General features: G+C 52.5%; 1 protein-coding gene across 1 annotated transcript; it reads left to right on the top strand.

Moving 5' to 3' along the window:
• The first annotated feature begins 78 nt into the window (after positions 1-78).
• Positions 79-27,710, top strand: AARS2 (alanyl-tRNA synthetase 2, mitochondrial). The gene is made up of 22 exons (XM_037895515.2): positions 79-664; positions 2,008-2,196; positions 3,902-4,047; positions 6,236-6,430; positions 6,869-7,013; positions 7,610-7,755; positions 8,273-8,381; positions 10,072-10,110; positions 11,050-11,161; positions 12,350-12,477; positions 14,556-14,706; positions 18,254-18,423; positions 19,961-20,074; positions 20,601-20,741; positions 21,622-21,759; positions 22,217-22,326; positions 22,581-22,689; positions 24,430-24,552; positions 24,930-25,040; positions 25,977-26,060; positions 26,390-26,500; positions 27,041-27,710. The coding sequence occupies exons 1-22, from the start codon at positions 440-442 to the stop codon at positions 27,203-27,205; spliced, it is 2,961 nt and encodes a 986-aa protein (XP_037751443.1). The 5' UTR covers positions 79-439; the 3' UTR covers positions 27,206-27,710.
• Positions 27,711-27,970: the final 260 nt, after the last annotated feature.

Below are 27,970 nucleotides of genomic sequence, written 5' to 3'. Positions count from 1 at the left end.
TGTGATTACACAGTTGGCAAACCTAAGGGGAACTATCACTGAAGACAAAAAGGAAATGGACAAGTAAGTAGGGTTTACCAGTAAGACTCCGCCCCTGCCACCAAGCTCCACCCTGCTACTTGGCCAGCAGCTGGTGCAGGGGACCGGAGCACCGAGGTCTGCAGAGGGTGGACCAGGCCGAGCTCCGCTCACCTCCACCCCACTGAGCAGCCGGGTGCCTCGGTGCCAGTGCCACGTGCTCGGAGGCAGCTTCAGGCGAACCTGTGAGGGGCGCAGAGCATGCTGGGAGGTTGAGCTCTGCACAATCCCGTGCGACTTCCCGATCCCACCAGCCCCTGCGGCAGGGATTTCTCTCTTGCTACCGCCTCTCTCGTTGAGTGGTTTCCCTCTGACGAAGCGAAGCCGGGTCCGGCTTTCAGGAGTTCCGCCCACAGTTAAGATGGCCGCGGGAGGCAATGTGCGGAGGCTGCTCCGGGTCCCCCCGGGTTGGCGCTGCGGCCCGCGCCGGGCTCGCTCCGCCGCCGCCTGCCCCCCGGCCGGGCAGGTCCGCCAGGCCTTTCTCCACTTTTTCCAGGAGCAGCACAGACACCGGCTGGTGCCCTCGGCCCCGGTGCGGCCCCGTGGGGACCCCGGGCTCCTCTTCGTCAACGCGGGCATGAACCAGGTGGGGGCGAGCCCCGCGGCGGCGCTGCCTGAGCCTGCAGACAGGCGGCTCCCGGGGCCGACGCAGCCCCCGCCCTGGGCCCCCCGCTGTAGCGGCTGGGCCGTGCCCAAGCTCCTGGCAGCCGAGCCCCGGGGCTGCCTGGCAGTGGCCAGAGCCGCGGTCACCTCGCAACCGCATCGTCGCTGCCAGGGGAGCTCTCAGCAGCCCCGGAGCTGTAGCCCCTGGTGCCCTCCCCAGCACCTGGCTGTTGAGTTCTGGGGCCAGCCAGTGTCTGGTAAATCTTTCAGACGCTGGTGTAGTTACCCATCCTTCGCTATCAGAGGGGTAGCTGTGTTAGTCTGTATCCACAAAAACAAGGAGGAGGCCGGTGGCACTTTAAAGACTAACAGATTTATTTGGGCATAAGCTTTCGTGGGTAAAAAACCCACTTCTTTAGATCCATCCTTAGCTGTGAGGGTGGCATACTGCATCAGGGCAAAGGGCTGCAGCAGGTCCTCTGGGCAGCACCCATGGATCCATTGTGCATGTAGCTCACCCCATTGCATCTCTCTGTAATAAAAAAAATAGCAATTTGTCTGGCCCTTAGCAGCATAGCATCTAGGTGTCTCACTGTCATTGCTGGGAACATCCCTGTGAGGCAGGAAAGTGCTGTCTGTGCTTGACAGATTAAGTGATTTGCTCAGGGTCTCACACGAAGTCTGTGTCTGAGCTGAGAACTGAATCCAGGTTTCTTGGGTCCCAGATCAGTGTCCTGATCACTAGGCCATCCTTCCAACCCTTATGTTTGTCTGTCATGGGGACCGATGCAATATGCAGTGCTTAGACTCCCATTAGAGCTGACAATTGTCCTTCACAACTCCTTTTGAAGTTGGACTGAAAATGAAACCTTTGGAATGTTTTCCACAAACATGGAATTGTGTTGGGCAGGAGAAGGTGGGGGTCCTGTGGGAGACTCAGGTTCAAGTTCCGGTCTGCCTTGATTTGGGATGAAAAACTCTGCTGTCTGAATCAGGGACTTGATCCTGGGTTTCCTACCTTCTAGGCTAGTGCACTAACCACACGGCCAAAGAGCGTCTCTCAAGCCTATCTGACATATTTCATGGAAACAGATACGTCTTTGTGAAATGTTTTGGTTTTGTCAAAACGGCATATTGCCTGAATTTGTTCCAACCAGCTCTAACTGCCATGCCCTAAATGCTTCAAGGCAGTAAATCCTGTGACAAGCTTTTCTTTTTACTGTTATTAAATAATTATAACATAGTAGTCTCAGAGGCCCCAGTCAGGGGCCCATTCTGCTGGGCAGTGTATGAAAATGGCGTGATTTTCTTTGTGTTCCCTTTTAGTTCAAGCCCATTTTCCTGGGCACAGCACATCCCCGAAGTGAGCTGGCACAGTACCAGCGTGTGGTGAACAGCCAGAAATGTGTGCGCGCTGGCGGGAAGCACAATGATTTGGATGATGTCGGCCGAGATGTTTACCACCACACCTTCTTTGAGATGCTGGGGAACTGGTCCTTTGGGGATTACTTCAAAGTGAGATGCTAGTGCATGAGCTCCTTAGGGCAGGGATCAGTTCTTGCTGTAAAGTGTCAAGTGCACCCTGTGGCACTGTAAAAATAATTGTACCAGGCATGTTCTCTCAGCTGCTCTGATGAGCTTGGAATTTTTTTGCTGCAAGTTCCATGATTTAAACCAGAGGGTTCTAACCATAGTCAGCAGATCACATGCTGGCATTCTGTGGAGAATTTGCTGGTCTGGAGGGGCTGGCTGCTTTTACAGCTGCAAAATCACACTAAAACAGGGCTCTCAAACACGCTGCCCACGGAGCTATTTGCTGCGGTCCGCCAAGCTCCCCACACCCGCCCCCCCAGTTATTTCCTGAGGCTGCCAAGTCCCCTCCCCCGCCCCCCGCGCGCCTCGTCCCTGCTCCTCTACCTACCTCCAGGCGCTTCCCGCCACCAAACAGCTGTTTGGTGGCACTTAGCTGTTTCCAGGAGGAAGCAGGGAGCCACATGCTCAGGGGAGACGGCGGGGCAGCGGCGGGGATTTGGGGATGGGGTTGAGGTCGGGGGACTTTGGGGAAGGGGTTGGAATGGGGGTGGGGCCTCAGAAGGGGTGGTGTGGGGGCAGGGCCAGGGGCAGTGGCAGGGAGCAGTGTCAATGATGTGGCCCTTGGGCCAATGTGTTAGTCTTGATGCGGCCCTCCTGGTAACTTGAGTTTGAGATCCCTGCACTAAAATAAACTACCAATCCGTTAAATGTTTAGCTAATTCATGAAAGTGGCAGTTTGTGTAGTTGTCATAAAAATAGTATGTGATGGCAAATGAGGTGGCGAGGATAGGGATGGGTGACACCAAATGGGAGAGAAGGTTTCCATGAAGTAATCTCTGGTTTAAAGTATGATCCATATTAGGAAAAGGTTTGCTGACCCCCCTGGTTGTTTATGCATCTCCGAAGGGAACCCTGAATTGGATGCTTACCTCTAGAACAGGGGTTCTCAAACTGTGTCTCGGGACTCCATTTGAATGGGGTCACCAGGGCTGGTGTTGGTCATGGGCCTCAGCAAGTCTGAAGCCCAAGCCCCACTGCCTAGGGCAGAAGCCTTTGGGCTTCAGCTTTGGCCTCCCCCACCGCCCAGGGCGGCGGGGCTCGGTCTTCGGTCCCCCTTCCTGGGGTTGTGTAGTAATTTTTGTAGGAATCACGGTGCAATGAAGTTTGAGAATCACTGCTCTAGGAATTACCCAAAGAAAATGGTGCCAGCTTCAGATGACTTGAGCTAAGAACTGCATGGTTCATGAGGGTGGTCTATGGAGTATGTGACCCAAATTGGGGTAGAGGTTACAGCCTCATTCCTGGGGAACAGACATCCACACTTCATACATCACCGTGACAGTTAGTGCTAATGTTCCCCTTGTTGACTTACTCATCAAGACTTACCCATTGCAAGAGGATACCACTCATAGTGCTCCGCCTATTGGACAGGCCATCCTGGGATACTCAGTTCACCAGTAGGAAGGTCAAAACTTGCCTTACTTAGATAACTGAAAACCTGCCTTGGTGTCATAGCCCCTTAACACTCTGTGATACACTATAGAATGGCAAAGGGAGAGTGCAGCTAAGATTAGCTTCTTGAGTATATGATTCCCTTTCTTTCTACCCCTAATGCTCAAGTTGGAGTCTCTCACCTGGGTGCTGCTGAATAGCTATGCTCTCCTTTGTTTTCCCTCACTCCATTCAGGAGGAAGCATGTGGCATGGCATGGGAGCTCCTAACACAGATCTATGAGATCCCAAAAGACCATCTGTACATCACCTATTTCGGAGGAGACGCCTCACTGGGTCTGAGCCCAGATGAGGAGAGCAGGGACATATGGCTTAGCCTAGGGTAAGTGTGTGAGAGAAGGGGGACAGGAGTGTCATGGGCAGAGATGGGAGATGCAAGTTCACTCACCTGCTCTTTAGCTGTTAGGATACAGGTGTGGAAGCAAAAAGGATACATCAGTTCTTTGACTCTGTCTTATTTGAGTCTAGTTCAGTTGGATTGTTATGAATTCAGTAGTGGCCCGACAGCCCTGAAATGTTTTATCCCTAGATTGCCACTTCAAATGCAGCTCTGGGTTAGTTAAAATGGTTACTGTCTGGCCTGTGTGAAATGAGACCAGTGGTCTCAGTCCTGTCCTTAGTAAAGATGTCCATGCAATTCCACCACCACAGTTGATGTTACAGTAGAACCTCAAAGATATGAACACCAGAGTTACAGACTTACTGGTCAACAGGACACCATCTGGAACTGGAAGTAATCAGGCAGCAGTGGAGACATGCACACAAAAGCAAATATTTTACTGCCATGTGCAGGGGCTGCTTCGGGTCCCCCCGGGTTGGCACAGCAGGGCAAGGGGAGGTCAGGGCTCCGGGCAAGGAGTGGGGCTCGGGGCTTCAGCCCTGCAGGGAGCACCGGGGCTCAGGGCTTCAGCCCTGTGGCTCCTTTCCTGGCTTCAGGCCCGTGGGGGGCGCCAGAGCTCGGGGCTTTAGCTATGAGGGGAGCACCAGTCTCATCCCCAGCTCTCCCCCTGTAGCTAAAGCCCTGAGCTCCGGCACACCCCGCGGGGCTGAAGCCCCAGTGTTCCCCTCAGATCTAAAGCCCTGAGCCCTAGTGCGCCCGAGGGTCAGAAGCCTCCCCCCTCCGCACGGCTACAGTGCCAAACTCTCCTTCCCACCCCCACCCCCCATGGCTGAAGTCCGTAACGTTTGACAGCAGTAGCCTCTTCTGCAAGTGCAGAGAAAATATTTTCTTCATTTCAGTTTATTCAAGTAGTTCAGTTCAATTACTAATACATTGATTTCTTAACTTTCAGCTGGGAGTTGAAAAAGCAGGAAAGCTTGTTTTTCTCTTCCAGTATATGACTTAAAACTAGGTATGAGAGGATGAGATCTACTAGTTCTAAAATTCTGAAGGACATAGTGACCTAAAACAATCAGTTCAATTCACTAACTACAGATAATATTCCCTTTGTTTAGTAAATCAGTTAGTTTTAAATGAAAAACCTGTTTTGATATCCTTTTTGATACATAAGGAAAAAAGTATCCAGCACATTTGTTTTTTAATTAAAAAAAAAATAAAATGCTGTTTTTGTGCATTAATAATTTAATTTGAATTTCCATCCAAATTGAGCTTGACACAAATAAAAAAAATAATTTTCATATTGTATATACAAAAATGCAACAGGCATCATCTTCTACAATAATAAAGAAATTTTTAAATTAAGAATCTGAATATACATACATTAAGATATATAATTGGTTAAATATCTGTGCATAAGTATAATCCTCCAGGTTATCCAAAAGAAGCACTGAATTTAGCGTAAAGGCCATATTAAGTTGCAGATTAACATGTTTTAAAGGTTACCAACAATGAGAATCAGCCTTTCTTTAGGAAAATACCTTTAAAAGTACAAATGCAAAACAAAATTAAAATCGATGATTTAAGTTGAAATCAAGGCTTTCTACTTGCTGATGAAAATTGATGATTTAAATCATTTTGACTTAAATCAATCCACCCTACTCCAGGGCAGAGAGGAAGCTTGTTGGTTGAAAGGGCTGGAGTGTGCGGTAGCTTGTACAAGGCAGCAGCACATGTTCTTGGTCCAATACCTCTCTCTCGCCCTGTTGAGTACCCTTTCAGATCTTGACTCTATTGGAGTTTGCTCCAGTGAAGGAAACTGGTCGATTGACCCAGTGGAAGAGGAAACACCTCCCACGTCAGCTTGCGCCAAACTGAGTCTGTTGGCCAAGTTCAGCAGTGAGCAGGGTGCCACGTGCTGTGACTCAGTTTGTTCCTGCTCAGTGGCCATTGTTGGAATAGAATGTAATTAATTTAGGAGAAAATGGTGGGGAGGCTAATTCAGCCCCCTCTGAGCAGAAGCAAGTTAACCCTATAGAGTTTGGAAGGTGAGGTGGCAATACAGAGAGGGAGTTCCCCAGACTCCCTGACCCATGGTAGCCTGTGGCTCATCTACTCTGAAGGGAACAATCTGCTACCCCAGCCCAGTCAACTCTGCTGCTTTCCTTTTCAGGGTGCCTCCCAGTCACGTGCTTCCTTTCCCACTGAGGGAAAACTTCTGGGAGATGGGTGAGACGGGCCCTTGCGGCCCCTGCACCGAGATCCACTACGACCACGTGGGTGGCGGCAGGCACGCGGCAGCACTGGTGAACCAGGACAGCCCTGATGTGGTGGAGATCTGGAACCTGGTCTTCATGCAGTACAGCAGGTACTGGGCTGCTGGGAGCTGCCTGAGAGGCTCATTTCAATAGTATGAGACTTGCACCTCACTAAAGACATTTACGTTTGAGGACTCCCTGCTCTTCACTAGCAGATGGCAGCACACAGGGCAAGGAGGAGCCTTTCTCTAGCTCCCCACTGCTCTCATCTGTCCTGACTGGTGTCCCCTTTTCCCCTGCTCTGCCTTGCCTCACAGACCTCCCTGCCCTGCTGCTGCTCCTGTCAGTCATGTCCCTGGGGTTGCCCCCTTTTGCTGTGTAGCTGCGCCTGTTGAGTCACCTCTGTGCCCCTTCCTGCACGCTGCCCTGCTGCTTCCATCCCCAGTCTGTATCCCCTCCCCACCCCACCAAGATGGATCAGCACTTGGCCTCAGACTAACTTCTGCTTCTCTGGCTTGTGTTTTGGGTGGGGGCTGGTGTGTTGCCAGAGAGGCTGATGGGAGTCTGCGTCCATTGCCCCAGCACCACGTGGACACGGGGATGGGCCTAGAAAGGCTGGTGACAGTTCTGCAGAAGAAGCGCTCCAACTACGACACAGACCTCTTCACCCCCATCCTGGATGCCATCCACAAGGTGATGATCAGCCGCCAGGGGGTCACAGCTGAGCCTAAAGTACTTCCCACTCTGGGTCTGTAGAGGTTACTTGCTGAGCATTGAAATGCAGCCCCCTCTGGGGTGGGCCGTAGCAGCTGTCAAACAATACACAGCAATGCTGCACAACAGCTTAAGACAGGATGTGTGTCCAGTTCGAAGAAGAGTGGGATTTTAGGGAGACGGGAGAGAATTTCCCAGGTTGGAATTTAACCAGGACACCAGAGTTGATAACCCATGTTACAAGTGGCCTGAGATTTTAATTGCCCCAAGTGGCCAGAGCCTGGGTTTGATGATGACTCTGACATACATGAGCCCTGGTCTCTCATGTGCCAGATGGGTGTTAATGTGGTGCACTTGGCATGCAGGGCAGACTGGCATGAGTGTGGGGAGGGGATTAGACACATGCCTGGCATTAGGAGAGAGAACCTCCCGGGGGTCAGATTCAGCCCTGAGAACACCCACCCAGAGCAACATTACACAGAATTTATGGCCAAATGCCTTTTGGAGTAGCTGTGCCGTTCAGAGCTGGGTGCCTCGACTAAAACGTCTCCATTTCTGTCCCCACCCCTCCACAGGGCTGCGGGGGGCCTGGGTACCAGGGCCTGGTGGGGGAGGCCGATGTCGGGTCTGTGAACATGGCCTACCGCGTGGTGGCAGATCATGTGCGCACCCTGTCCGTGTGCATTGCTGACGGCGTGTACCCCGGCATGTCCGGGGCTGAGTAAGGATGTGTGATAATGAGGGGAGGGGCTGCTTGGCTGTGAAGAGGGGGAGAGTACAAGCAACAGTAGGGTGGATGCCCTGGCTGGAGGGGGAATGGGTGAGTTGAGTGTAGTTGAGTGGAGGTGAGAGAGAATATAGGGTATACAGGACAGGAGGGGCATGGAGAAACCGGTATGGTTATGCAGGGTTGGCCCTTTGGGGATCAGATGGGATAAGTGTGAGGTGGGGGAAGCTGGTGTGGGCAGGGTGAGGGGAGCTGGCTTTTGGGTCTGTGTGTGGGAATATGGGTGGAGAAGGCAGAGCTGGTTTGTCCGTGTGGGGAGACGTGGACAGGGTGGGGAGTTGGTTTGTGTGTGCAGGGATCTGGGCAGAAAGGGCGAGCTGATTTGTGTAAGGGAATGGGTAGAGAGGAGGGAGCTGGCTTGTGAGTGGGTCATGGGGGGGGCTGGGCTGGGAATGGGGAGCTAGTTGGGAATCCTCAAATGGCTGTCTTAGGAATCCTCCCCTGTCCGCAGGCTGGTGCTGCGCCGCATCCTGCGCAGGGCTGTCCGGTTTTGCTCTGAAGTTCTCCACACTCCGCCAGGGTTCCTGGCCAGCTTGGTTCCTGCCGTGGTGGAAGTTCTGGTAAGTATGAAGGGCTCTTCTTGTGGGGAGGGAGATTTGCTTATCAGCCAGGGTCTCATACAGCCAGATGTTTCTCAGCTGAGCGCGGGAGCAGTTTCTCTTGCCAGTGCTTGCTCCAGAAGACTATATCCAGTGCAGATCTCTGACTCTGTGAGCTGTTTATCCCAATGACACTCGGCCTTCTTATTTCTATAGGCTCAGGGCTCGTTGTGATAAACAATACATTCAGCACAAGCATGGTACGTGAATGTGAAAGAAGAGAGATGGGCTGCCAGCATAGACACTAGTGTGGTGGTTCCCAAAGTGGTCTCTGGAGAGCTGGCGGGTCATATGGTGCTGGCTTTCCTCCCTTTTGTTTCTTCCTGCTAAATCCTACAAAAAGAAACTAAAAATACATTAAATATTTTCCTAACGTTACATTTGCACATAAGCGTTTGCTAGAGTTGCCACAGAGACATCATGCAACAGCTGTTACGAATTACACCTGGTAGGACACGCACACAAGTGCTACGAATTACACCTGGTAGGACACGCACACCAGTGCTGCGAATTATACCTGGTAGGACACGCACAGTTCGAATCTAGGCTGAGGCACAGAAACAAAGTCCACAACTGCAGAGTTCCCAAAAGACACTAAGTTTATTACGCTCGAGCGTGGTGCCCCCCTGCTAGCCAGGAGGGGACCCTGAATACAGATTATACAAAGGTTATATACTTTTTAGCAAAGCATGTTGCCCTCGTGCATCGGAAACCTTAGCCAATAAACAAACCCTTGTCTTATCTACCACCTATCCCTGCTTGGTGCATTCCTCGTGCTATACCAGTATGTTAATTACACAGCATGGTCCTAAAGCCATGCATCAGTAACTGTTATTATCAGGATGGGAGGCCTCACATCAAGGCCAAGGGACAGGGAGTTAGAGACTAACAAAAACCAGATACTGGGAGTCAAGGCAGGCTGGAGACAAGGAGGAGGATTTTCACAGGGATTCAGTATCTAAGGATCACTCCTCCTGGTGTGTGATGTGCTGGCATTTAAACAATGGTGGGCCCCAAACCAAAATGGAGTCACATGTGCTAACTTTTCCTTAACACAGCGAATGGGAGGAGAGGTGGAATCGGGTGAAAGTAAGTCGAGTGACTTACCGGTACGTTGGGGCCAGCTCTGGCCCCCAGAATGGGCTGGGCCTAGGGCGGAAGGGGCAGGGCTGAGGGGGGTCAGAGCCAGCCCCAGCCAACCCTGTAAGGTAAGTGCCCCCCCTTCTCCTCCTCCTTCTGTCTGGGATGCAAAGTGTGAAGTGGTTAGATAAGGGGATTTGGAGGTGGAACACGTGGTTCTATTCCTGGCTCTGCTATTGACAGTGTCTGCACTTGAGCAGGTCACTGCCTCACTCCGTGCCTCAGTTTCCCCATCTCTAAGATGGGGGGATAGCACTTACCTTACAGGGAGGAGAGAAGCTTCTTTAATACTTGCAGAGTGCTCTGAGAGTCTCAGATGAAGGTGCAATAGACATGCAGAGGCATCTGGCTAGCTGAGACCCATCCCTGAGATGGGGCCCTCTGGGGCAAGACCTGTGCAAAGGCATTATTGGGGCTCAGACTGGCCCGTGTCCCCAGGTAGGGAGGGGTGGTTGTTGTACTGACACTGCACACAGCTATTTCCTGATGCTCAGTGAAATTTGCTCTGCAGGGAGACGCCTATCCGGAGCTGAGGAAGAATACAGACCAGGTGAGCAGCATGGAATCTGCTGGAGAGCAGCAGTAACCTGTCATGGGAATCATTACCAGCCTGCATCTGGGGGCTCCCGTAAGCCCCCTCTTTAATTATCCCTGAGTTCTTGGAAGTGCTGCACAGCAGCCCCTAGCATGCTATCAAAGTGGAGTGGGGGTGGGGGATTCACCTCTTTGGGATATGGACGGATGAGTTTGCCCTACCCCCAGCATAGCCACGTTCTCGGAGGGAGGGGACAGGGCACAGATATACAGAGAATGGACAAAGGTACTGCATGCAGAGTTGGGAACTAGCAGGGGCATGTTGTGGACTCCCCTATGGACGCTGACTGTGGATCTTGAAGGGATCTCTCCTGTGCCAAGATTGGCTGGTTGGTGCCCAATGAAGCAGGGCAGCCCCTGTGACTACAGAACTAAGGTAAAGCCCAGGCCTTAGTTGGGCCATGAGCCTGGTTCCCCTCCCAGCACAGGTACCCTTTGCTCCTCCTGTGGTCATTATTTATGTAGCTAAAGAGGGAACTAGACGCTTGGGAATCCTGAGGGCAGCTGTTTTACAAGCTTCCTCCCTGCCCAGCTCTGCTGATGCCCCTCAATCCTGACCAGCAGCGTGACCTGCTGTTCTAGCCCTGGGCACCTCATGCAGAATTTTCATTGGGTTGCAAATGTGGATGACCTACCTAGAGTACCTTGTTAGCCTGATCTCTGGTTTCTCTCAACAGGCAGCTGCCCCAGGTAACTATTTCCTTGTAGCAAGTCATGAGCCCACAGCTGAGGTATAGGAGGCGCACAGTGATAGCAAATGCAGGGGCCCTCCTTTGGCACCCACTCTTCCCGTCCCCAGCCATGTGGAGGGCTGAGTTCTGGTGGCTGGGCTGAGCTGAGTGGTGGCGCTCGCCCACAGGGAAGGTGGCTGAATCTGCTCCTCCTCTTCCTGCAGATTATGAATGTTATCCATGATAACGAGGCTGCATTTCTCTCCTCCCTCCTGCGGGGGCGGCGTATCATTGACAGGACTCTGCAGCAGATGGGTCCCTCCAAGCTCTTCCCAGGTGAGTCCCTTCTTGATTCCACTGGGAAGGGGAGGGCATCCTGGGGGAGGAGCAGCAGCTGGCGTCTGCCAGTGGTTAAGGGTGGCTTGGACCCTTGTTGCCAGGGTGTCTCAGGAGAGGGCTGGCTGTGTTGGGCCCTTTGGGCTAAGGGGGAGAGAGCCTTGGAAGCAGGCACCCTCCCCACAGCTGGTGGCCTGGTGTTCCTGTCTTTGTGTTGAACGCTAGGCAGTATTAGGCTACAAGTGCACACTGAATGACCCCTCCTTCCCTTCTGCCCCAGACAAAGAATCAGAGTTCCTCCCAACTTCCAAATCAAAGCTACGATGAATGCCTGCCTACCTGCTGCCCTGCCATGGGGTAATACAGCACCAGCCCCATGCTCTGAGCCGGTACTGCCGACCAGGTGCTGCTGCTCCATCACTGGCACTCCCCATCTCCCAAACACTTCTGAGATGACTACCTCAATGCTTTGCTCACCAGAGCAAACAGGCACTTGTCACTGCTAAAGGGGCTCCTTTGGTTCGAAGGTGCTGCAGTGACTGGCTCTGAACAAATACAAAGGTAGAACAGCTAGCACAGTACCTGCATGGAGGAGCATGTTTGGGTGTGATAGGGAAAGTGTGGCTTAACCCTTTCCTGCATGAGCAGATTTGAACCAACTTCTCCCCACCTGCTCACTAATCTGTGATTCAGTACCTGGTAGCATAAGGCAATGGGAGAGTTCCAGCTGACACCCTTGTATTACTCAGGAGCTTGCAGGACTGTGTGCTGATACGGTTCACTCTACCTGTGTTTGGAACACCCTGCCACTGTGCTGAGACCTTCCTACGTGCGCGTGCTCTGTTGAGCTCTTGAGTGTACCTAATGAGACAGAGGCAAGATGCACCACGTTGTCCTGCTCATGGGAGCAAACGCTTTCAAACCTATATGGAAACATCTGTGCTCACAGTCCCAAGGGAGCTGAGTGCTGGAATCCCTGTGATTTTAGAGCACTGCTGATGGGATGTAATGGGCAGCCAGTCCTTGTTGGCTGCACAGGTTGGGGGGGATCCTGAGGATCTCATTAGGGATGTGAAGACACCCCCACACCCTACCCCCAGAAAAAGCAAGAGATTCCCTCCATGACTCTGCTGTATGTTCTCTCTGTGGCCACCTAAAGTTTGTGTTCTCATTCTTGTCTCTCTGCAGGGGAGGTGGCCTGGTCTCTCTATGGAAACTTGGGATTCCCCCTAGATTTGATTGGCTTGATGATTGAAGAAAAGGGGATCCAAATGGATTGGGCAGCTTTGGACCAGCTAGCCCAGGAAGATGCTAAGGTAGGATACAAAACCCTGCCTCCAATGCAAGCCTCCATCACTGTGGCTAATGTCCTATTCTTTCTGGTCAGGGTTGCCATGTGTACTTTAAAGGCACTGCAGGTGCTCCCCATCACCTCTGTATTCCATCAAAATCATGGAATGCCTTTCTCCTCTAGCTCAGGGGTTTGGAGCAGTGTCCCCCAGGGACCTTCACTTGGACTAGTGCTGTTAAACATACTCATAAATAATCTGGAAACGGGTAAACAGCAAGGTGGCAAAGCTTGCAGATCATATGAAATTACTCAAGATAGTTAAGTCGAAAGCAGACTGTGAAGAATTACAAAGGGATCTCTAACTGGGTGACTGGGCAACAAAATGGCGACGAAATTTAATGTTGATAAGTGCCAAGTAATGCACATTGGAAAACATAAGCCCAACTATACGTACAAAATGATGGGGTCTAAATTAGCTGTTAGCACTCAAGAAAGAGATCTTGGAGTCATTGTGGATAGTTCTCTGAAAACATCCACTCAATGTGCAGCATCAGTCAAAAAAGCTAACAATGTTGGGAATCATTAGGAAAGGGATAGATAATAAGACAGGAAATATCATATTGCCTTTATATAAATCCACGGTACGCCCACATCTTGAATACTGCGTGCAGTTCTGGTCGCCCCATCTCAAAAAGGATACATTAGAAATAAAAAGGGTAGAGAGAAGGACAACGAAAAATGATTAAGGGGGTGGAAAAGCTTCCATATGAGGAGAGATTAAAAAGACTAGGACGATTCATCTTAGAAAAGAGATGACTAAGGACAGACATGATAGAGGTCTATAAAATCATGACTGGTGTGGAGAAAGTGAATAGGGAAGTGTTAATTACCCCTTCACATAACACAAGAAGCAGGGGTCATCCAATGAAATTAATAGGCAGCAGTTTTAAAACAAGCAAAAGGAAGTACTTCACACAAACCACAGTCAACCTGTGGAACTCATTGCCAGGGGGTGTTTTGGATTCCAAAACTAACTGGATTCAAAAGGGAATTGGATAAGTCCATGCAGGAGAGGTCCATCAATGGCTCTTAGCCAAGATGGTCAGGCACACAACTCCATGCTCTGGGTGTCCCTAGGCCTCTGACGGCCAGATTCTGGGACTGGACAATGGGGGATGGATCATTTGATTGTCCTGTTCTATTCATTCCTTTTGAAGCATGTGGCAGTGGCCTCTTTCGGAAGACAAGATACTGGCCTAGATGGACCATTGGTCTGGGACAGTATGGCCGTTCTTATGAATCCAGCATGGGTCAGTAGTGACTGAACACTGTAGACCCTCTGACAGCTTTTGGCTGGTGACTTTTTCAGGCCAGTTTCTAGTGGACACATTACAAAAGCCATCATCACAGCTGCACTGAGGTCAGCAGAGAGGGCAAGCATTGAATGGGTAGTGAAGAATTAACACCCCTCAGTACCAGAGGTGGAGTTCATCCAGGGCAGGAAAGTGGCCCACTGATGGGGCAGCATGGAGGGATTGGGGTGCGGTTTGTATTGCGACCCCAATCTCCCATGCTGTGGATAAATCAAGGCTTTCAGCCTCAGGAGTGTGTATGCAGCACTACGGTATGCAGGGAAAGCATACATTAGCTGCTGCTTGTGACTCCCCTGGGGGATGGTGCAGGGTAGTGCAGCAGTGCTGAGTGTCTGGTGGGGGCCCCAGGTGTAGTAGCAGCCTGGGATTAATTGCTTCCTGAGGCAGCACAGATTTGACTGTGTTACAGGGATGATCTACTGCCACAAAGTCAAAGGCCACAGCCACTAACCTTATGGAAAAAGAAAAGGAGGACTTGTGGCACCTTAGAGACTAACAAATTTATTTGAGCATAAGCTTTCGTGAGCTACAGCTCATTTCATCCAATGAAGTGAGCTGTAGCTCACGAAAGCTTATGCGCAAATAAATTTGTTAGTCTCTAAGGTGCCACAAGTCCTCCTTTTCTTTTTGCGAATACAGACTAACACGGCTGCTACTCTGAAACCTAACCTTATGGAGCAGGTGCTCCTAGGGTGCCCCCAAATGAAACTTTGTCTTCACTCTTGTATAGCGGAAGGCTCAGACCCAGCAGGCAGAACAACTGGAGGGCTCCGGTGTGCGATTGGATGTGCATTCGCTGGCTCAGCTGCAGAGGGACGGTGTGCCTACTACTGATGACTCGCCGAAATACGCCTACACACTCGGGCAAGACGGGAGATATGGTATGAGCTGAGGCATGGCCCAAAGAGCCTGCGGGGGGTGGGGGGAGGTAGTGTCCAATTCATAGCCTGGGAACCTCTTAGGGATGGATCTAACCAGCTAACCACCACACCTACAAGGGGAATTATGATCTCAGGCATATTGGAGAGTGCTCTGTACAGAATGTAAACTCGTGTATTATCTCCCTCTTCAGCCTATGGCCAAGAGCAGGAAGCAGGTCATATGCGTGTCCACTGAACACATGCTCGCAATAAGGTTCTGTGATGGTTGCTGAGCTGGGAGTTAAAGACTGCTGTTACCCGGTGGTGTAGATGAATTGTATTAGATGTGGTGTCCGTTGGAGATGGGGGTTCAGTGTGCTGGCAGTTAGCCTGTCTGCAGGAGTGAGGACTGGGATGTGTGGGTGCTAGGCATGGTAAACATACCGTAGCTAGGGAGGTCCATGCTGTTAAGGGTTCAGATGGGTAGGTTCTTTCCTTAAACCTCTGGTTTTTTTACATTTGTGGCAGAATAGGAGGAATAGTGTTCACCCTAAGAACCTCAGTACCTGCCATTACAGCAGCTGGCCACTAGATGCCCCTGCTACTTTACACATAGTTTAATACAGTTTTGGAAGCCTTGGCCCTATTGAAGGAATATGAAGCTGAGCAGTTGCTGGTCATAAGTTGGACAGTAGTTCTCAGGCTCCTGCTGAGAATCCCTGGGCAGGAATCTGAGCTGCAGCTCTGTCCCAGTTTGGGGCTTGGTTAATGAGACACATCATCATGAGAGGTTTCAGAGTAGCAGCTGTGTTAGCCTGTATCCGCAAAAAGAAAAGGAGGACTTGTGGCACCTTAGAGACTAACCAATTTATTTGAGCATAAGCTTTCGTGAGCTACAGCTCACTTCATCGGATGCATGTGATCATCATGAGACTGACCCTGCTGTGTTAGGAGTGCACCTCATCCCAACCTGGCCCATTTGCTGAGCCCATGTCTCTGTTAATAAGCGTCCTTTGCCAGTTCAGGTGGTTTGTCAGAGGGTTTTGTCAGAATTAACTCCAGTCCCTCAGTTGTCCCTCGCTTGAGTCCTGTCCCCCCACACACCCCTAACTGGAGCTGTGGTGGTGCTTTCCACTCGAGTTGGCTGGCCCATGAGGGGGTAGAGACTAAAGCTCCAATGAGAACAAATCATCAGCCGCTAACACAACCACCGCATGGCGTGGACGCAGGCTAGCTCCACTCAGGTGCTGCTAGTCCTCCAGTGCCTTCCCACAATTCCCCCTGCGTGCCCAGAAAAGACCAACAAGTTCTCCCACGCTGAGAGAGAATTTACCAAGCAGTTCAGCAGTCTCAGGTTATGTCTACGCTACAATCGCTAGAGGCGCGAAACTGCGGCGCAGCAGCTGTGCTGCTGTAGCACCGGAGCGTAGACCCTTCCTACATCGACAGGAGGGGTCTTCCCATCGATGCAGTTACTCCACTCCTTTGAGAGATGGCAGTTAAGTCGACAGAAGAATTCTTCCACCAACCTAGCTGCGTCTGCACCCAGGGTTAGGTCAGCCTAGCTATGGCACAACGATTTCCCCAACCCTGAGCAACTCCTAGGTCGATCTAATTTTGAAGCACAGACCAGGTCTTCGTGCCAGACGCTAAGCGGCGCTGCGCTCCTCACGCACTCAGTGAGTGCAGCGCCGGTGAGCACACAGCAGCTCCAGTGTTGTGTTGCAGTGTGGCTGCTCTCACTCAAGCTAGGCCAACGCAAGAGAAGTCACTCTCAAGTAGATCACTTGAGTCACCCCGGCGGTGAGATGAGCCTTAATGTCTCTGGTTCGCTGGTGTGAAGAGCTGCCTGTCTATCTCTCAGCCCCTTCCGCTGGCAGACTGGAGCTTTCTCCTAGTGTGGACCCAAATGTGCTCAGCCTGCTGGTGGCCCCTAGAGTGCTTAGCCAGTCACATGGTGCTGGCTCCTTATTTCCAGCTGCTACCTCACTGATAAAGAAGCTAGAAACCTCCCAATGCCCTCTTCCTGTGGCTTTTCGGTGACCGTGATTGCCGTAGATGCCACACAGAGTAGGTGTTCCATACAGCCATGAGTGGGAGAGGTTGCATCTGAGACATTCCCCCTGTTAATATGGGTCCTATACGGTGAAGAAGTTGGAGACTCCCCTCCAGAAACTTTCCCTTCCTTAATATCCGCCCCTGACCCTTTGCCAACATCTCAGCTGCTGAGGAACATTGGGGCCTCGCTCTTCATCCCTGCAAGTCAGCTTGCCCCACTGCGGCAGCTCTTTGTGCGTCTGCGAACATTTCCCCTGTGGTGCTCACTTCTCACTCCCTCGCTCTCACTACCTGAAGCGTGTAATTTTTCTGAGCATAGTTTTTTTTCTGGTACTTCAAAAAGGATGAAGCTGAATCGAGTGTGCACACCTCTTGGAAATGGTTTTGAAGCCTAGTTAGTGTTTGCACTCAGTGGATTGACACTGCCAGAGTCTCACATGAGTAAGGGTTAGTGATGACGGAATTTGTTGCTGCTGCCTAGCAGGGACTCCACATAACCCAGGGTCTATCGTTGGAGACGAAGTAACCTTGGCTAACCTAGCATTGGTGACTGAGTGCTCTATCTCAGCTGGTGCAAGGTGCAGTTTGTCCTGTCCATTTTAATCTTGTCCCTCTGCCCCCTGGCCAGCTACATGCGATTGTTGTTTTGCAGTCACTTCAAACCGCACCCTCTTGTGGGCCATAGACGCTCGGCATCCAGGGAGCATCCTAGACTCGTAATTTGGGGGAGGAGTGCACAGTGTGATCCCATAGCCAAACAGGCCTGTACTACTTAAATAAGATAACCACCCAATGCACGACACTAGATTGAGGGATAGAAAGGAGTTGTCAATGCAGTTGAGATTGCAGATGGACAGGCCAGGAAATTCCGTGGGGGTTCCCACATTACGTATGATGTTAATGGCCTATTAGGTGTATTAACACCATCTGCATAATGCACAGGAAAAATATACGTGTCCTGCAGCTGCAGGAGGGCTAGCTGTGAATTTCTTGCGTTTTGTGCCTGGAGTTTGCATTCAGTACCGAAGCAGCTATCTTAATTAAAGCAGAATGGTGACCAAGCTGGCACTTAATCAAATCATGGTTAGGGCTGGCCCCTTGGGGGCTCATTGCCTATTAACAGATTTGGGCTTTTGGAGCAGGAGATTCCGAGCTCTGTCCCCTCTGTGGCTGTGAAATTCCATGTGGTCTCGGGAGGCAGCAGAGTGAAAGCTGTAAAGTGCTAGGTTTTGTTACAAAATAATCACAAATCTTTCCTTCCTTTTTGTCAGTGTCTCGGCTCCAGCTCTCTTCCCACAGAGTGAAGTGCCTGGTTTTAAAATACCCTGAATGCTGCCAGGGTTCTGAGATTAACTGAGGCTTCCTCCCCTTGCACAGACTCTGCACTCTATGTGGGCTGGAAGGGCTCCGGGGTGACCTGGTGGGCCAGTCAAAACTCCCTGTGCTTCCAAGGGAAGGCAGAGAAGTGGGAGGCTGATGCACGTTGCTGACTTGTGCTTATCCTTTGCAGCATTTAGCCCGTGCCAGGCCACCGTCTTGATGCTGTACAAAGATCAGTCTCTTCAGAAGGAGGTTGGGGCAGGCCAGCGCTGCGGAGTCCTCCTGGACAGGACCAGCTTCTATGCAGAACAGGGAGGGCAGGCACATGATCGGGGCTACCTGGTGCGTCTGGGACAACAGGTGAGCCTGTCTGCTGCCTGCGACTGGAATTACTGTCAGGTCAGGCATGACCTTCCTGAAGCTGTGATCCCTCTCCGCTGTACTAGGCTGCTGGCTGGAGTCCTCAGGCTTGTCATCTTCAGGCTCTTCCTCTTCTCCCAGCTGCATACTGAGCTGGGCACTAGCTCTGGGCAGTGCTTGGGGTCTGGGAAAAGCCCAGTGACTCAGAGCAGAGATCGTTTCGGGGAGCTGACATGCTCATCTGGCTGTCTCTCTAGCCCTTGTCATTCCATTCCCCTGTTTGTAGCACAAAGTGCTGGGGGTGGCTGTAGACCCTTCTTCCTTCACATCACTTTCCTTCCAACACGCTGCCTTCTATCTCAACTGGGCCAGGAACATGGAGAAGTTGATCAGTCATCAAAAGGTCCTTGGACTGAGCAACTTTTGCATGGCCTGCCCTAGAGACCTGTATGTGGTGCCCAGCCTGAGGCTCGCTCTCTCCCGTTTCCCTTCTCTCCCTCCGAAAGGCACTGCGGAGAATTGTCCACCACCACCACCTCCAAAGCATGTTGCTTCAGCCTTATAAAGGAGCTCAAAGGGAAGGAAACTGAAGCCTCTTTGGGGAATTCTAATGCAAAAACAGAATTTACTGTAGTCATATGGAGTTGGGCTGGATACAGTACCTTAGATTCAGCCATGCAGTGGCATAGCTCCTTTTCCTATCCCCTCAGCCTTGAGAATCACCCTCATGTCATAGATGCTGCCCTTCTATCCCAGGAAAACTAGTTGGGATTCCTCTACAGCAGTGGTCCCCAAACTTTTCAGGGTCGCACCTCCCCCTTAGCCCTGTCCAGCCCCCTGGAGCCACGTGCAGATGGGTAAGGGGCCAGCGCCAGGAATGGAGCCGTGGCCAGGGGCCAGGAGCAGGGCTGGAGTAGAACTGGGAGCAGAGTGGGGCTGTGTGGCACTCCATCCCCACCACCCGTGGGGGCTGACCTGGGCCCCGCCACACCCCTCTCCCCCACCCCAAATGTTCCGGGACATGCCCCACAGTGTGGGGATCTCTGCTCTACAGAACTCATCAGTGCTACTCCTTCATAAGCCAAAGGGGGTGCTATTGAGTAACATGAATTACTGTCTGTCCTATCCTTTATCCAGCCCAATGATCTGAAAGCCATCCGCGTGTGTGAAGTGAGCTAGTGGCTTCAGTCCAGTTCCTAAGGGACAAGTGGCCATGTCTCAGAACATCAGGCTCACAGCTGGCATTGTCTCCCCGCTTGCTGGCAGCCTCAGCAGCGACACGTGGAACCACAGGGCCGTAGAGAGGGAACTCCTGGGCAGGGCTGAAGCACGCTGGTGGCGAGGATGGGATGGTGTTTTCAGGACACTTGCCCTACCTCTTCCTATCCTGTACCCATTCTGGGGATAGACGGGGGATTCCAGTCTCCAGGGAAGTCAGGCAGCCACCTTTCACAAGCCATTGAACTCCACTAAAATCCCTGTGCGGCCAAGGAGTTGAGCGTCTGTGCTAACCACTCCTCTCTCTCTCTGCTTGGAGGATGTGCTCTTCCCAGTGGAGTCGGTTCAGCTCTCCGGTGGCTACGTGATCCATGAGGTCACACCCCCCGAGACCCTGCAGGCTGGGGACCGAGTGCAACTCTTTGTGGATGAGGTAAGGACTTACAGCTCTTAACGCTTTCTTGGCCTTGCTGCTAGGGGGCGGTGTGTGGCACTTAGCAACTGAGAGCAAAGAGCTGCCGCTCAAAGGGGCTTTTGTCTGTCTCCCACCCTCCTGAGGTTTTGAGTTAGGACATTTCTTCTCATGTAATGGTGTGTGGAGGGTTGCTCCCTCTGGGTCCTGTCTGCCATCCCCCAAAGGGGGATGGGACCCTGTCCTGCAGAATCTAGCCTAGCACTGGTGTCCGCACAGCACTGATCAGACGAATGGGAGGAGTCAACTGGAGTCAGATCATGAGGAGGGCGCTTGGACTGTCGCGTCTACCTAGTGTGTGTGAAATACCCCATTTGCGCGCACACTAATGCTTCTCTTCCCCCTGTCCTCTCCTAGCCCCTATATGGGTGCAGGGTCCCCACATGGACTCTGTCACACTTAGGATATACTGACACGCTCTCCTCCCCTCTCACTAGTAGAATTGTGAGGTCATCCTGCTTGACCTGCAGCGTGTCTGTGGTTTCAGGTTCAGCGGCTGGCCTGCATGGTGAACCACACCGCCACTCATCTGCTGAGCTTTGCACTCCGCCATGTCCTTGGAGATCAGACAGAACAGCGAGGGTCCCACGTGACTGCTGATCAGCTGCGATTCGACTTCAGTACGCAGGTGATGGGGATCCCAAAGCATCCCACTCTGGAAGGGTCCCTGCTGGTCCCTGAGGATCAGGGGAACATCCCTTGTCTTTATAAACCACCCTCTCGATTCCCCTCTCCTGCCTGTTGACATGAGAACTAAACACTCGAGCCCTTCATCTGTTTCATCCATTGCTGAGTGTCTCGTAGGGCTGTGCTTTAGCTGTGCTTCACGTTCTCTTGTGATGGGATTGTCCCATATGAGTCAAGCCAGGCTTCGGCTGGCTAGAGGAAACTATGCGATCAAACAAATCTCCTGAAGTAACCTGAGCCCTGCTCTGACTAGGGCCCAGGGTGACCTCTGTGGGGGAAAGGGTGGGTGGGTTTGGAGGTACAGAGGATTGGCAGGGGGGTCCTGGGGTGATAGTGATGGGATCTCACAGACTTAGGTTTGCTGACTTGATTATAGTATCTGCTGGGGCATGCTTTAGGGGGTACATGGTGTCAATGCCTTAGTGCTCCGAGGGGGTCCTTTCTCAGGAAAGGGGGAGGTGTACAAATGGGTTACACAGGCTGTCGGGGGCAGATGAAGAAACTCAGTGAGTTTATCCTTAGCATGTGGGTAGTCTCTCACTTGAAGGACTTTACTAACATTGTTGGATTGATCCTGGCCTGTTTCACGGAGTGGGGCAGTGGGGAGGGAAAGGTCATGATGATTGTGACCCCCATTTACACGTGGGGAAAACCGGCACAGAGAGGAAGCATTTTATTCAAGATCTGTCAGGGAACTGGGAATAGAACCCAGGAGTCCTGGCACTGAGCCTTCCTGCTCTAACACCACTTCCTCCTTTGTGACACGTGATACTGTGCCCCTCAGGGGATGTTTCCTGATGGTGGATAATCTCCTCTCCCAGGCCCCTGTGACCACGCAGCAGCTGCGGGAAGTCGAAGGTGTGATTCAGGAAGTGGTTGACCAGAATGAAATTGTCTATATGGCAGAAGCCCCCCTGGCACTGGCAGGTGGCATTCAGGGACTCCGGACCATGGATGAGGTACAGTGGAAGGGCATGTAATAAGCCCAGAAGCCTCAGCAGAGGGCAGCTCCCAACAAGGCTTCTGAGGGTCATAAGAGACATACAATGATGGAGTCCCCAACCGGGGAGTCTCCATCTAGAGGATGGAAAGGGAAGTGTGCGCTAGAGAGGGGTGAATGAAGGTCTGGTCCTGGGGGTGCCCAGGCAGCCTCAGGTCTGGTGATGTGGAGGCTGCATGCCACAGGGAGGTGGGTATGGAGCTGCAGTGTGGTCCCACTAATCTGCTCTCTCAGTTGTTCTTTCTGAGCAGCAAACCCTCTATGTGTCAGCTTGTGGGAGGAGCAGTGCTGCTGTCTGCCGCTGGATCTGCTGTCTCTGGGTGGGGGGTGCAGCGGCTGTGACCTGAGGCACTGACTGGTTCTGTGACACCGCATGAATCCTCTTGTTTGTTTGCAGCTGATCTTTCTCCTCTCAGGTGTATCCAGATCCGGTGAGGGTGGTATCGGTAGGTGTCCCCGTAGAAAGTGTACTGACCCCCAACTCTCAGGCTGCGATGCAGACTTCTGTGGAGCTGTGCTGTGGGACGTAAGTGCTCTTCTCTAGGGTCAGAAGAGAGCTTTGTGGGGGCACGGCACGTACTCCTGGCTTGTCGTCCCATCCAGATCCAAAGGCAGGGCTTGACTGAGGGTCTCTAAACAGTCTGTACCTAGACTGTAGGAGGAGGCTATGTTGATCAAGACAGAGGAAGCTGAAAGCAAAACCTGGCTCCCTGTTGGAAAGCTGAGACTGAATCTAGACAATGGGCACATGCTGATATTTCCCCTCTGCCCACCTCACAGGCACTTACTGCAGACAGGAGCTGTGCAGGATCTGACCATCACCTCTGAGCATCAGCTGGTTAAAGGGATCAGTCGCATCATTGCAGTGACTGGGGAGCAAGCCAAGCAGGTGAGACAAGGGAGGCTGAGATTTCCCTGGTTTGATGGCACTGAAACTGGGGACTGCGGTATGCTCCTCCCAACCCCCCTCCCCAGCTTTGCTGACGCCCCTCGGGCCTGGCCTGCAGCAACCTCTTATCTCCCAGTCTTGTTCCTCCCACCCCCAACATGCACACAGCTCTGCCATTGCACTTCACCAGTGATCTGTAGCCCCCTTTATTTCCAGTCCTGGGCTCCCCACACATGGCTCTGCCCATGCCCCTCACTCCTGATCGGCAATACCACTTCTGAGGTGATAATTCAGCACTGAATAGCAGGAAACCTTTAACCTCTCTTCACAGGTGGGATTTAAACCCAGGTCTCAGATAGGAGTCTAATGAATTGATCCTCTCTGCCCTAGTTGCATTTCATATCACAGTAGCTTTTAGCTGCTGACCTCTTGTGCTTATGGGGCTCTGGTCTCAGTCTAGCAATTTTTACTTCTTAGCTTTGATCTTTGACTCCTGCTCAGCAGTGATCCTCGCCAGTGAGTCCGTGTGCAGAGCAATTGACCTAGTTACTCTGTGCATGGGAAGCCCCGATGTGCTTGAGCACCTGGAAGTTAGGGACTTGGCATCCCTTCCCGTCTCCTCTCATGCAGCAATACAAGGATAGTGCAGCCATCAGGAAATTACGTTTCTCTTTGGTGAAACTGCAACCCTTTACCCACCCCAGCAGATCTGTTGCTGTCTGATTCTCCCCTGTGCATTCTCAACAAGCCTCCTCCTGCCGTGAAGGAGTGAAGGCTGCAAGGCGCGCTTGCCCTGCTTGCTAGGAGCGCTGACCCGAAGCCGCCTCTGCAGCTCCGTGTCAGTGGTTCACATTCACCCGCAGGTTGCTGTTGTGTTTGGTGCCAAGGTGAGCGGCTTGCAATCAGGGCTGTGCATGTTAATCAGCCTGTGGATGCCAAAGAGCAGCACAAAGCCAAGGGAACGTAGCCAGGCTGGGCAAAGCACTGTCCCTGCTCTGTGCCGGCCCTCCCGTTACACCCACTGCTCTCCAGGGTCAAAATCCGTGGCTTCCTCCTCAGCTCAGGATGGGCACAGATCCCTGCGGGAATCTGTTTCATTCCTCCTGAGTGTTAGATGGAGGCATCGCAGGGAGAGGATACTCCAAGCTGGGAGAGTAAAGGATGTCATCAGGGAAAAAAAAAGTCCTGCCAGTAGAGATCTGTGAGCCCTACCACTTGGGATTAACACTAGACGAGGCAATGCAAGTAGAAAATGCACCATGCAATCCTATATTGGCTCCCAGGGGGATGTGCTAGAAGAGTTAACAGGTCTCCAACCCCCACAGTGCACCTTTTAGTGAAAAACAGCCCAAATGATGGGGCTCAGAGCTTCTCCAGCCAGAGCCCCTGATGTCACTGTCAAACGTTTAAACACGCTGTGAAGTGTTTGTTAAAGGGCCTGTCCTGTGAGTGGCTTGGTCCCCTACAACTGGCCTGTTTATCAATGGCTATAAATCTATGGCAAGGATCGTCTTCCAGACCCTCGATATTTCAGACACTCACCTATTTATCACTAATAAAACCCCAAACAAGAGCCACTTGGTGACAGAGCACAAACCTTTACAGCACCCACTTTCTAGCTGTCTTCCTCTTGGAAGTTTGAAGGGTTAACGCCTGCGATTTCACGCATGCCCGACCCTGCTCCTTCCCGTCCCTGCTGAGTGTGTCTCTCCTGAAGGGCTGTTTCTGTTGCTCTCCTAGGCCCGGGAAGTAGGCCAGTCCTTGGCTAAAGAAGTGGACTCGCTCTCTGCGCGGGTGAAACAGGGAAGCTCTTCCCTTCCCGAGGTGCAGAGCCTCTCCAAGGAGGTGGGCCGCCTGACTGAAGTGAGTACTGCGTTCCTTACGCAGAAGCATCCCACCAGGCGTTTGAAATGCCGGGTCATATCTCTCTCCACCACTGGGTTCCAATCTCACCCAGGTCAGCAGCAGCAGAAAGCTGCTGCCACCTGATGATCTGTTTGGTGGCTGACATGAAAGGAGTTAGAGAGGTCTCAGCCCACTTCCAAGTGTGTGTATGGCAGGAAATCCTGTTGTCACAGGGAACGTGGGAGGAGGTGGCAGCAGTGGGAAAGCTGGTCTAGCTTTGGAGATGATGCCCAGATCATTAAATCACTTTCCTCCTTGGCACCCACTTAGGTTTTCCCCTTGGCACACAGTTGGGTGGGTGAGTGGATGTTTTTAAGCAGCTGCTTGTTTTTCAGGAGGTGGGCAGCACTGCGATGCCCCAGTGGCAGAGAAGGGAACTGCAGGCCATTCTCAAAGCCCTGCAGAGAGCAGCAAACACAGCGATTAGAAAATTGGAAATCAGTCAGGTAAGGGCGCAGCAACAAGATCTCTGGCAGCTTTGCAGCCTGCTGAAGGCCACCAGATTGTTCTCCACTGAATGGGCAGATTCTCTCAGCTTGATCTTCCCTTACACAAGAACCACAGCTGTTCTGTTCATCAGAGTGACCACTCCCAGAAATCAGATCCCTGGGAATGCGGGGGAAGGGGAGGCCATTTCCAGCTGTGTAGGAGAAGTTCATGTTGCACTTTTGGTTGCTGATTCACCTAACCTACACAGCAAGTCGTCCATTTTGGTTTAAATGTTGAAACTAACCTTTCACCAGGGGCAAGCTCCCTGCACTGCAAAGATGGGGAAACAACATGTAAGTGCTTTCTCACAACCCCCGCCCCACTGAGAGGCAGGTAAACATTATCCCCAGTGTTACAGGCGGCGACACTGAGAGACAGAACTACGAAATGACTTCCCCAGGCTACAGTGGCAGAGCACGGACTAGACACTGGAACTTCCTCCCAGCCCCGTGCTTATTGCTCTTGCTCATGCAGCATTCAGCAGCAGTCTGTGTTTTGTTCGCTAATCTGATTGTATTTGACACTCCAGGAATGGTGGTTGGTCAATGAGTCTTCTCTGCAAATAGTTCTGGGAACTGGAGTCTTTTCAGAACACTAGTGCTAACCACTTGGTTGCTGCAAAACATACCTGGGACGTCAGACTGAACTTCCCTCTCCCCTGGGGGGCCCCCCCAGGGCACGGCTGAGGCGTGTGGGCAGGGGTGGATTGCATAGTCTGTTCAGTGGGTAAATAGGGGATTTCAGTATGCAAATCTCAGTCTGGCCCCTGCATGGCATTCGACGGCTCCCCACCCCATGACCACATTCCCTTCCCCTGTGACAGAGCTGGGTGTCCACTCCATCCTCCCATGTCATCGGTGGTCTCCCACAGTGCTGTGTGTTTCCTCCTCCAGGCTGCAGAGAAGGCGCAAGGCCTGCTGGAGAGGCATTCCAAGCAGCCAGTCATCATCGATACCATCCCAGCCGACTCGCTCTCAGTGAGTGTGTGTGTGTGATCTCTCCGTGCAGTTGCCTTCTCCCCTAGCGCAGGGGAAGTCAGTAGGGTTAGGCTCTGGAGCCCGATGGAGCTGACACAGCTGGCTAGGGCTGGGGCAGGTGAATTGAGGCACAGGGGAGCTGTCGCAGAGGTTGGAGCAGTTTGGGGGTGAGGCGGCAGAACTGCCAGAGAGCAGAGTAAGCTGAGCTGCTCTGCCACCCAGCACGCTGGCGGTGCGGTAACCTCCTACTCTAGTATTTCATCGGCTTAGTCATCTGCTCAGGAATCTTCCCCTCCCTTCCTGACACTGCCCCTCCATGCCTCTCCTAGATCCTGATGAAGGTGGTGAACCGGCTTTGTGACAAGTCTCCTGGGGCTTCAGTGTTGCTGCTCAGCCCCCAGGCATCCGGCGAGGTGCTCTGTGCCTGTCAGGTGTCCAAGGTACGCAGGCTCGTGCTGCAGCTGGGAATCTCTACCTGCAAAGGGTTAATGGTCTGTCTGTGTTCTGTTGTGGGGGGAGCTCGTAGCCCAGAGTGTGGGCAGTAACCGCCTCTGCCCCGTTTGGGAGACAGGCCCTCGGCTGCAGCACGCAGCGTCCAGCAAGAACTATATGGGATTGCCCCTTGCGGCCGGTCAGTGCTGCTGCTTAGTCATCCGGAGGAGTCAATGATGAGACACAACGCGCCCAGGCTGAGTCTGGTGTGGCCCTGGAGCTTCCAGACTCTGCTGGCCTGGAGAGGGAGGAGTCAGGAAAGAGGCCCACGTCTGCCATGGGGCAGGGCAGAGCACAAACTGCTGGGCCGTTGGGCTCAGCTTCCACAGTACCGCCAGTCCCTACCAGCTCAGGGAGCAAGGACCCCAGGCTGCCTGCGTGCTGCGAAAGGGCCCTATGTGCCCTCTTGGACCCTTCTTTCCCCATCCAGGCTGGGGTGCCTCCTGGCCCACAGACAGGCTAACCTCTCTCCTCATGTCTCTCCCCAGAGTGCCCTGCCCACATTTTCTGCTGCGGACTGGGCCCTGGCTGTCTGTACTCACATGGGAGGCAATGCAGGGGGCTCTGGCATTGTAGCCAAGGGTACTGGGAACACCAAGGACCTTCAGGGAGCCCTGACTGCTGCAATGGAGTTTGCCCGGACTAGACTCTGAAGTAAGGAAGATTCCTTGTTTTGTGGGGTCAGTTGGAGCCAGCAGAGCTCCCAGCCTCCCGTCTCAGGGATGCTGCCACAGAGCTGTCCCTTTGCTGCACCATGTTTCAGCCTCCGACGAGCCCTGCGTCTTGAGTGGCTTAGCAGCTCCCATTGCTGGACGCTGCTGCCAAGCACTGTGAATCATGGATATCTGGCTTCCTGCCACCGGGGGTCAACATAGGAATAGGGGGCAGAGTCCTGCCCCAAAGGACTGTCTGGAGGAGGCAGCTGACTCTCTGCTTCTGGCCATCTAGTCTGGATTCATGGGGATTGTCACAGAAGGAGCCAGTTTTCCTCCGGCCCTCCAGCTTGTGGGGAGGTTATGGCTGCTAGAGGGGTGATCCTGTGCCATGGCTGGGAGAGATTTACTGCCATGTGAGCCACACGCACAAGGAAGCTCTGTGCGGGAGAAGGGGAACTATCCAATGATATCCTGAAACTAATAAAGAACTGAAATTGGCTGAGCTGCAGTTTCCTTTCTGGTTCAGTGCAGCAAGGCCTCATGGGAGTTCTGTCCCTGCAAACTCTACCCTCAGCAGCTGCTTTAACTCTTCTCCTAGCAGTGCTGTTCACCTTCAACGTGCGGGTCAAGGATACACTCCACCAGGGCCGGTAGTGTAATAGCATGGTCCCCATCTCACAGAGAGGGGAGCCATGCAGTACAGAAACCAAACTGGGAAAGTCCTCTAGCTTACTGTCTGCCCAGCCAGTGCTGCGTAGCTTG

Source organism: Chelonia mydas, chromosome 3 (genome assembly GCF_015237465.2).
Source record: "Chelonia mydas isolate rCheMyd1 chromosome 3, rCheMyd1.pri.v2, whole genome shotgun sequence".
In the NCBI taxonomy this organism is placed as follows: Eukaryota; Metazoa; Chordata; order Testudines; family Cheloniidae; genus Chelonia; species Chelonia mydas.
This window is presented reverse-complemented; position numbering and strand designations above follow the sequence as displayed.

What these genes read in the sequence shown, in the direction of transcription:
- AARS2 (XM_037895515.2), top strand. Translation starts at nt 440, where the DNA reads ATGGCCGCGGGAGGCAATGTGCGGAGGCTGCTCCGGGTCCCCCCGGGT. An exon ending in GATTCGACTTCAGTACGCAG is followed by an intron (nt 20,742 to 21,621) that starts GTGATGGGGATC and finishes CTCCTCTCCCAG; the next exon opens with GCCCCTGTGACCACGCAGCA. An exon ending in GAAAATTGGAAATCAGTCAG is followed by an intron (nt 25,041 to 25,976) that starts GTAAGGGCGCAG and finishes TTCCTCCTCCAG; the next exon opens with GCTGCAGAGAAGGCGCAAGG.